The sequence below is a fragment of the Bicyclus anynana genome, chromosome 14 (genome assembly GCF_947172395.1).
Source record: "Bicyclus anynana chromosome 14, ilBicAnyn1.1, whole genome shotgun sequence".
In the NCBI taxonomy this organism is placed as follows: domain Eukaryota; kingdom Metazoa; phylum Arthropoda; class Insecta; order Lepidoptera; family Nymphalidae; genus Bicyclus; species Bicyclus anynana.
In genome coordinates this window covers 4,525,339-4,535,889 of record NC_069096.1, presented here as the reverse complement: position 1 = coordinate 4,535,889, position 10,551 = coordinate 4,525,339, and the positions used below count along the sequence as shown (strand labels likewise).

Here is a 10,551-nt window from a genome sequence, read left to right as displayed (position 1 = left end):
AAACACCCCGCGAGAGTGGATTATAATGATCATACAAGCAAGGCTGCGCAAGCGTTCCAAGCGATGGAATCTTAACATTTTTCATGCATTCCCCTCGCGAGGGGTGGCGATCACACACACGACATCGACGCGGGTATTTGAATAATTTATATAGATAGATAAGATATTCGTATCCATACATCGTTGATAAACACCCCGCGAGGGTGGATTGTATTGATCATGCAAGCAAGGCTGTGCATGAACCTGTGCGCATTACAGATATGTATATTCCGTGTTGTATGTTCCACGCGGTGGAACATTACTCTTCATGCATACGCCCGCGACGGTGGCGATCAAGGACACCGGTATTTGAATAATTTATATAAAGAGATAAACACCCCGCGAGGGTGGGTTGTAATTATCATGCAAGCATGTCTGTGCATGAGCGTTTGCGCATTGTATGTATATTCCGTGTTGTGTGTTCTACGTGATGAAATTTCAACACTATTCGTGCCTTGCCCTTGCGAGGGGCGGCTAATCCTCAGTATTTGACTGGAAATACGTCTAGGAATGTTAACACTTTCTATAACCTCGTCCCCATGAGGGGCGGTAATCTATTAGTCCGGTATTTGACTGTGCAAATACGTCTAGGAATATTTAAACTTTCTATACCTTACTCAGTAAGTTGGTTTTGCAAATACGTCCAGGAACGTTAAAAAACTGTGTATACCTTGCCCCCGCGAGGGGCGGTAATCTATTAGACTTATATTTGACTGCAAATGTGTCCAGCGACGTTAACAGTGTTTACGCCTTGCCCCTGCGTGGGGTGGCGATTTATAAGGCCAGTAATTTACATCCAATCAAAATTCCTGTGCTAAATTCTGGCGGGGTTTGTGAATTTTTTTTTTTTTTTCAATGCCGGTTTGAATTGAAGTAACAATATGTTTGAGTAACTTCCAAAAACTCTTTGTCTAACTTGTCTTCAAGCATTCGTAATTTATGTACTCCTTTGAAACGAAAGCCACTGGCCACGCGTTTGTTTTGTAGTATATATGTTAGACAACAGTCTATTGCTAGCACGTTCACTTTGGTTTCTGAGTTCACATTTTTAGGAAGCCCGCTGGGCCCCGCCACTTTTAATACTATTTTAACTGTTGAAAAATCACTACAAAGAAAATATTATTATATACATGCAAGTACGAAAACATTTGCAAAAAAGCAAGACTTTCAAACACATGAAGTAGTGATCCGAACGGAAAAACCGTTAAAATAATGATCACGTACTATTTTCAAATGAAATTTGAAATTTTACATAATTTAACGTTAATTACATTAACGTTGTATGTAACAACGTAATAATTACAACGTAATAAAATATAAAGTACTCACAGCGAATTCACTTCACTTATTACACTTTATCTTGCAATGTCGGGTACCAACTGATTGCAAGATGTTGCTTCGACGGTAAACAAAACGCCAATGAGCTAAAGTCGCGCTCAGCGATTTACGAAACTTCCCGAGCCCGACACCGCCAGGTGGCGCCACATAGCCAGACGTGACGTCAATAAAAGTACGAAAACTGGTATGAAATCGACGGAAACGGAAATGCTACTCTCAATATAAAGCTTCCAGTTACGGTCAATATTTTAATACTGAGCTTTTCTTCTTGTCTAAGTGGGAAATTTCTCAGCCGGAAAATGAAAAGTGAAAAATGAAAAGTGTCCATGCCTCGAAGATAACGCTAAATTAAATCTTTGTGCCGCGGCGGTGCGATTTTTATGTCTACAACTCTATACAAAGCGGTGCGGCGTCATGTTTGCAAAGCTTAAACCCGCCTACCCTATTGGAGCAGCGTGGTGGGTTTAAGGTCTAGATACCCTCTCATAGAAGGACTGGACTCACATAGGTCTGACCGGGTGGGCCGTTAAAATAGGATGATGATGACCAGTGCCGATCTTAACACAACCAGCGCCGCTGGGCGAGATTTTTACAGAGTCCTTCTCTTTGAAACCCATACGGGTGCAGCAGCAGACGCCCGTGACTTCATCAGCGTGAAATGCAGTTTATTTTCCACTTCGTCGTTATCTACCCACAGTCGGCTCACTGCTGAGCTCGAGTCTCCTCTCAGTATGAGAGGGATTAGGCCAATAGTCCACCATGCTGGCCTAATCTTCACTTTGTAACAAAAAACTTGAAAAATGATAATTTGTTTCTCTCCTATGATCGGGGTTTCTCGGTAAAAGAAACAACAGTTTTCCAACCGAACTGCCTTTAATTCTAGGTCTAGTTAATTTAACCAATTAGCACCTAGATTTAGGAAATTCAAGCAAGTAACTCAACGAAGAAGCAGACATTAGGGGCGCCAGCGGTGTCCCTTTATACCTGGCACCAGCGCCGGTCCGAAGTAAAGTTTAAAATGGAGCGAGATCCAAATATGACGCCTCTATTGTTTGCTCCTAATAATATGTAGATACCTATACCAAATTATGAGTGTAAAGTAAGAATGGAGCGCGAAGATCTCGACCATACTCTGGGGTGACCAATTGAAAATCAGGCGCAGTACCGTCTACGGTTGAGTAGGATTATCATTTAGACGCCCTCTACTGCTCCGTTCGCCGTATGGATGGGCCGGCCCTGCCTGGCGCCCCTGGACGGTCGCCTAACCGTGTCCTACCCTAACGCCGCTCCTGATGATGATGATCTACCATTACATTCTTGATGTGTGTGTTAACATTACGGAGTCTTACCGGAATTTAGGCAAATGGGGCCCAAATATAAGCGATGTATTGATGTAACTGAACACTGCTGCTTGAAGTTTTGGCATCATTTCTGCGCGTATTGGTCTAGTGAGCAGATTTTGTAACTGTTTAGCTTTAAAATAAATTAACTATTAGTTTCAGAAGACAATGACTTCGGCTATTTTGCTCCCTCATTTAGTTGTTTAATTTTTAACAAAAAGGCATGGATAAAACTGGTTTTGCTCTCGATTGCTCAAGCAACCGGTGATTAAATCAAATCAAATCAAGTATAATGCGAATCGTCGTCGTCATCAACCCATATTCGGCTCACTGCTGAGCTCGAGTCTCCTCTCAGAATGAGAGAGGTAAGGCCAATAGTCCACCACGCTGGCCCAATGCGGATTGGCAGACTTCACACACGCAGAGAATTAGGATAATTCTCTGGTATGCAGGTTTCCTCACGATGTTTTCCTTCACCAGTTGAGACACGTGATATTTAATTTCTTAAAATGCACACAACTGAAAAGTTGGAGACGCATGCCCCGGACCGGATTTGGAGGCAGAGAATATGAGCAAATAACGTAATGAATAGTACCGAGAATGGGTGTGGATATTTTATTTAATCTTTAAAATCTTGCGCACCGCAGTGGTACACCGGGCAGTGTAGCAGTTGCAACATCACTCTAGTGGTCATTTCGGCTCAGTATTACACGAGGGCTGCAGAGTGAAGATCCTCTAGCTCCCATGCCCATGCATTTCAAGGACAACTGCCTTTTGTATCTGAATCTAAATCTAGGCAACTGAAATCTTCTTGAGGTAATGGCGCAGAATACATATGTACAAGGTAATGGTCGAAGTTTTTGAGCGAGATGAACAATGCACTATTTTCAAGAACTAACCAGTGTCAGTTTTGAAAACGTCGTATCTACCTATAGTACGAGTATGTATAATGTCCCATAGTCGATAAGGCCATACTGAAAAGCAAGCAATTGGTGAATTATGATATTAGTGACTTACTCTGTTCGAATGTAAAATATGGTGCTATGACCGGCGGCTGAGTTTGAGAAGAAATCTGAAAATAATCATTAATATACTTAATAAAGTTCTTAAATTTTACATTTAATTTTATATGTATATGGCATTTAGAGAAAATTAGTTTAATCACAAATATAAATTGATTATGAAACACGGCTAAAACTCACGTGATATTACGTCGGAGTATGCCCGACTAGTTTCGAACCCATACGGGGCCCTTAGTCATGAGCTGGTTCTTGCATCGCGGCACGATCCAAACAGTTCAAATCAGTTTGGATCGTGCCGCGGGTTCGAAACTAGTCGGGCATACTCCGACGTAATATCACGTGAGTTTTAGCCGTGTTTCATAATCAATTAATATGAATAACACTAACGATAGTTTAAATTCTAAAATCACAAATATATTATAAAGGCGATTGGGTGTGTATGTTTTTACGTCTTCACGCCGCAAATACTGAACCGATTTAGCTGAAATTTGTAATGGAGGTAGATTATACCTCGAGGTAACACATATTACTATTGCTATTTCTTTATAGCGAGCCACGTTTCCCGCGAGAATTGTGAATAACGTAAGTTCGTTAGTCAATACTATTTAACTTACTCGGTTGCATGCATTTTTGTCGGTAATTCAGGCCTTTTGTGACTTTATTACTTTACTAGCAGGAAAATGTGATTTATAGTCCTATTCAAGTTCAAATTGCCTTGACTTTGTAAGTTAAAATTAACCCATTGCATTAACAATACCTAATTAAAATTGGGTCATCGATTGTATTTCACGAAAGGAAACAAAATGAATTACAAAAAGTCCAAGAATATCTCATCAAAATAAAAAATCTACGCTATAAGAAAATACCAGTCAATAGAAAATTTTAGTACAATTATATTTGTTGTAAATATTAACAATGTTTACTTTGCCTAATAGTTGAAATAACTAAATACCACGAAGTCTAGTAGGTACATACCTCCACAGTGAATTTACAATTTTGTACTCGAAATGTGTCGTGGCCCAAGTTAATTGTCATTCCACTCAATTTGGTCACCACAAAACCATCTATCGCACAATCTTCAGCTACTATACTACAAAACACATTAATTAACATTATTGTAAAAAAAATTAAATATCACGTGTCTCAAACGGTGAAGGAAAAACATCGTGAGGAAACCTGCATGCCAGAGATTGATGATTCTCTGCATGTGTAAAGTCTGCCAATCCGCATTGGGCCAGCGTGGTGAACTTAACCTCTCTCATCCTCAGAGGAGATTCGAGCTCACTGCTGAGCCGAATATGGGTTGATAATGATGATAGTCAAAGAAAAGAATTATTATATTGGAGTAAAGGTTGTTCCAGAGATCATAATAATTTGACAGATAGTGCTTTTGTGAATATGTAAAAAGCGGTCCGCCCAAGAGTTGGATTTGCTTCATTGAGAGCTTTTTTGCTTCTTTCTGAAATTTGAAAAGATATTCATCCCAAAATATACAATAATATTTTTGATAGGCCTTCATCCCTAAGCGGCCTGCAAACACGGCTAGAGTTACGTGTGGGTTTAATGAAAAAACTTACCTGTATGTAATTGTAATAAATCAAATTTTAGTAACGAGTTAATTGAATTTATTATTGGGTGTAAAATGAGTTAGCGATTTACACCCTCATTTTTTTTTTAATTTGTTTGTTGATAAACATTCCACATCCAATTTGGCTATAGTATAAATGCGTTATGATCATAATCAGATTAGATCACAGTCAAACGCTGATTAAAAAAACCAAAACAACTTTTTGACGGCCTCCGTGGCGCAGTATGGTGGTATGCGTGGTGGATTTACAAAACGGAGGTCCTGGGTTCGATCCCCGGCTGGGCTGATTGAGATTTTCATAATCGGTCCAGGTCTGGCTGGTGGGAGGCCGTGGCTAGTTACCACCCTACCGGCAAAGACGTACTGCCAAGCGGTTTAGCGTTCCAGTACGATGCCGTGTAGAAACCGAAAGGGGTGTGGATTTTTATCCTCCTCCTAACAAGTTAGTCCGCTTCCATCTTAGACTGCATCATCATTTACCAGCAGGTGAGATTGTAGACAAGGGCTAACTTGTAAAGAATAAAAAAAAAACTCACGCCAACTCTCCATAAGGTTGCACCTGTACATAGCTGAAAGGCGATTTGTCTATAGCCTGTTCTCCAGCCGAGTGTACCACATCGGATGCGTTTCTGAACAACGCATACTTGGCTTCCAATATCATTCTACTGAGGCCAGCTTCCACGCGTAGGAAGTTTGATGACAAAGCAAAGGTCACCTGGGGCATGACGAGGTTTGGAAAGCCAGTCAAAGTTACGTCCATCAACAGTCTAAAAAATAAATGTCACCTTCAATATAGTCAGGGATCCGTAGAACATTTTTTACAACTGATTACTACCAAGTTAATTTTTCGTCAGTAATTGATAGTAATCAGTTGTAAAAAATGTTCTACGGATACCTAATACTTTTAAGCACCCCGAAAAGCAGTTTTTTTATTAAATTTTAATATTAGACCTTTTAAACGCATCTTAGTCTGAGAAGTGGGAAATAATGAGGTGTTTCTTCCCGAAAATTCCCAGTAGCGAGCCTTGAGTTGAGGAATCCTTGGGTTACAATCATTAACATTAAATTAGATCAATGGTAATCAATCAGTTACAGAGTCAAAAGTACATTTTCTGCGCTTCTGCTAAATCTCATATGTGCTTATGACATTATATAGATCGTTTCCAACACACTATCAGTTTTATAGTATGTCAAGCAGGCACGTGGTTTATTAGATGGATAGCAGCTTGATTGTCCTAAAGATCCAAATCTCTTTTAAAAAGAAAAGTGGAGTTCTCTCAGTGCGCTACTAAAATTTAAACGATGATGACAAAACTATCTCGTTTGTGCAGTGGAAGCATATGTAGCTTAAAATCATAATGCTATATGCTTGGTCTGAGCCTAGGTTTTTGACAGCATCCGTGGCGCAGTGGCATGCGCGGTAGACTTACAAGACGGAGGTCCTGGGTTCGACCTCCGGCCGGAGCGATTGAGGTTTTCTTAATTGGTCCAGGTCTGGCTGGTGAGAGGCTTCAGCTGTCGCTAGTTACCACCCTACAGGCAAAGACATACCACCAAGCGATTTAGCGTTCCGGAACGATGTCGTGTAGAAACCAAAATGGGTGTAGATTTTCATCCACATCCTAACAAGATACATTGCTTTCATCTTAGATTGCATCGTCAGTTACTATCAGATAAGATTGTAGTCAAGGGCTAATTTGTAAAAAATAAAAAAAGGTCGGATTAGCTTCCAAGAAATTCTCAGTAGCAGTCCAGACGTATGTTGGTAGTGTTACAAGCCAGACATCGCGGTCCTCATCATTGGCATCGAGGAGTGGTGGGCGTGAGCTTCAAGTCTTCTTTCCATTAGATCAATGTCGCGTAGAGCCATTAAAATATACTATTAATAAAGATGATAATGGCATACCGATCTATAACACTGTCAGTTCCATATAAACCGGTGCATATCCGCTGGGCATTCGCAGATCGTCTTACGTATACATTCATCCCACGATTACCATAACTCTCTTGCAGTGCCTAGAAAAATGTGCGATTGTACTATTGTTAGGTTCGTCGTAAATCTCAAGTCTCTGGTATGCCTTGCGTTCAGAAGATAAAGACTTAACATAGCTTTTTGCGTTTCACACTAAATATACAGAACTAAATACACAGAATAATCACGGTTCTGTGTTTGTAGAGTTATGCATGGGCGTAGCGACGTATGAACAGGGAAAGGCATTGTATCCCCCTTGAAGAGCGGTTGATCACTGGTAAATTAATGCTCACAAGGTGAGCTACCTTCATTACTAATCTGATAATTACTGACTTTGATATATCTGCTCCCCCGTTCCCCTATATAGAATCCTGGCTACGCCCTTGGTGTTCATCATCATCATTATCAACCCATTCTCTGAGGTCACTGCTGAGCACGAATCTCCTCGAGGGGTTAAGCCAATAGTCCACCACGCTGACCCAACGCGGATTGGCAAACTTCACACACGTAGAGAATGAAGAAAATTCTCAGGTATGTAGGTTTCCTCACGATGTTTTTCCTTTATCTTTTGAAACACGTGATATATAATTTTTTTTAAATGCACATAACTGGTAAGTTGTAGGTGCATGCCCCGGATCGGATTTGTACCTACGCCCTCCGGGATCGGAGGCAGAGGTCATATCCTGGGCTATATCAAATTTCACTTGATCTCCTTGTTGTTATGTTGTAGTAGTTATTGTATGCGAAGGAGTTGTACTAATTAAACAATAACATTTAACAACTATACGTACCGAACGTATGGCATTCTCGAAAGGAAGTCTATTTGAACGCCACAGTTTCTGGAATGTCTTGAACACATCTAAAATAAGAGAAGCATGAATGAGATTCGGGGTTTTATCGCTATTTGTACAGGGTGTCCCGTAATTAATAGATAAAACTCAATTACGTAGTTTATCTAAAAATAGGCAAAACTAAAAAAAAGGGGCACCATCCGTCCACTTTATTTATTTATTTTTTATTTATTTATACTTTATTGCACAAAACAAAAACAATAACAAAGAAAACAAAGGAAAACATAGAAAACAAGTATGTGCAAAGGCGGTCTTATTGCTTATAGCAATATCTACCAGACAACCTTTGGATAAAGGAATTAATGTAATTAAATGTTTATATTAAAGTGGGCGGATAATTGTGCCTCTGAGTTTATTTCCATGATGTTGTCGACTCTTCAGCGGCTATCGTGTAGTGGTTAGTATGCGCGGCTATGGATCATGAGGTACTGGGTTCGAGTCCTTGCACAGACTACACACTATTGGAATTTTCACGAAATGATCACTAATAACTACCTAATACTAATAAGTAAGCTAGGCATCCGTCTTGATAGTGATCATATCAGACTAACAGTGGATTTCATATACATTGTAGGGGCACCCCAGGGGATCGTTCAGCCCCTGACTGTCGAATTTAATCTCTATTTGTTTGGGAATTTGACACTCAGCGGGTGTATGATGTGGGGGTGCCCCTACAACGTCTATGAATTTCACTATAAATCCGTCAATCCGCCTTAAAGCGGTGTGGTGGGTATAAGCTTACATCCCCCTCTTTACGCGAATGCCTGTGCCATTATAAATAGACTGCTATTTATGGTCAATCTTACCACTTTTAAAGTATTGTGTTACTTTGTCTTCAATGTCTGATGAATCGACACTTGCAGCCAGGTAAACGAATATAACAAGCAAATTTACATGCATTATTGATTCTAACAGTTTTTAGTGTGTAGCGTAAAATACGTGGCAAACAAACTGAAATATTATGAAATAAATTATTCAAATTGAAGGTAAAAAAACGTTACATTAATTGAATATTTGATTAACCGTGAAATAGCTCGTTTCAATAAATTTTTAACTGTAGTACTTTTAATAGTCTAAGAACCAGTGAATGTTAAACCCTCGTCGTTTTAGAAAATGTGAATGTTTGTCAATGCAAGGTTAAGCCCATGATTTAAGTATAAGTAAGTAAAACGGGCAACTATTGAAATAAATATATCTTCCACCCGCTATGATATTAAGAAATAAATAATATAACAAAATCCGGGAATACAGTTTGGTGTTGCAGCAACGTAATTATTATCTCCCATCCAAAATTTACTTACACCATTATATAGCAGGTAACACTCTGGTACCCAAGAGATGGCACCAGACAACGTGGACGTCCAACATGAAAGTGGGAAGATGACATCCGCCTAACCCTGGGGCCTTGCTGGACCAGAGTTGCGGCTGACAGCAGTGGAAGCAGTTGGAGGAGGCCTAATCGTAGGTCAGGCGACCAGCGGGACATACTGTAACAAATTAACCTCAAAACTTATGTTTTTTTTTTATTCTTTACAAGTTAGCCCTTGACTACAATCTCATCTGATGATAAGTGATGATGCATTCTAAGATAAAAAGCGGGCTAACTTGTTTGGAGGAGGATGAAAACCCACACTCCTTTCGGTTTCTACACGACATCGTACCGGAACGCTAAATCGCTTGGCGGTACGCCTTTGTCGGTAGGATGGTAACTAGCCACGGCCGAAGCTTCCCACCAGCCAAAAAAAGCTGTTTGAAACCAAATACCAAAAGCTATTTAAAATAAAAGGCTATTTATTTATTTATTTTTATTATATAGCTGAAGGCAGGGGCGTAGCTATCGCCGTATCTGCCGTATCAATGATACGGGGCCCCGAGGCAACAGGGGCCCCTAACGTGTAAAAGCAAAAATTAGTATAATTTAGTCCACAATCTTACTTAAGCACACAAAAGCTGGAAACATCCTACATAGGTTAAATCGTTGTCATGTTTATTTTACACGAGCACTTTTGTTTCTTTTGAAATAAATTTTTACGGGGTATCTAATGATACAGGATTTTTTTTTAGTGCTTCAAGCCAGATCAGACTTTGAGACGTAGAAAGTTTCAAAGATCCAAATCCAAACGTCCAAAAATAAAACGTAACTTTTTGATGTTTTCTTCGGAAGTATATAAATCATGGCAATCAATCCTAAACCGCCAAAGACGACAAACTTATAACTTTTATAGAATGACGAAGGTATAACCAGCACAAGCTCTTGCACTATAAGCATTGGAAAACTTTGGTATAAAATAATATTTTAATAGAGGAAAAATTTTAATTGAGTTTTACTGTACGCTAACATATATTGAAAAAGAAACGAATACATTAATAATTGAAATGCTTTTGATGTATAAAAGGTCCT

At 39.6% G+C, this 10,551-nt stretch overlaps 1 protein-coding gene across 1 annotated transcript; it reads right to left on the bottom strand.

Moving 5' to 3' along the window:
• Positions 1-2,431: 2,431 nt before the first annotated feature.
• On the bottom strand, positions 2,432-8,153 carry LOC128198738 (uncharacterized). The gene is made up of 6 exons (XM_052885511.1): positions 8,091-8,153; positions 7,234-7,343; positions 5,864-6,094; positions 4,715-4,829; positions 3,735-3,789; positions 2,432-2,850 (listed from the first exon to the last, which is right to left on the bottom strand). The coding sequence occupies exons 2-6, from the start codon at positions 7,311-7,313 to the stop codon at positions 2,723-2,725; spliced, it is 609 nt and encodes a 202-aa protein (XP_052741471.1). The 5' UTR covers positions 7,314-7,343; positions 8,091-8,153; the 3' UTR covers positions 2,432-2,722.
• Between the last annotated feature and the right edge of the window lie 2,398 nt (positions 8,154-10,551).

What these genes read in the sequence shown, in the direction of transcription:
- LOC128198738 (XM_052885511.1), bottom strand. Translation starts at nt 7,313, where the DNA reads ATGAATGTATACGTAAGACGATCTGCGAATGCCCAGCGGATATGCACC. An exon ending in CAACCTTATGGAGAGTTGGC is followed by an intron (nt 4,830 to 5,863) that starts GTGAGTTTTTTT and finishes TGTGTTTTGTAG; the next exon opens with TATAGTAGCTGAAGATTGTG. An exon ending in ATTGTAAATTCACTGTGGAG is followed by an intron (nt 3,790 to 4,714) that starts GTATGTACCTAC and finishes GATTATTTTCAG; the next exon opens with ATTTCTTCTCAAACTCAGCC.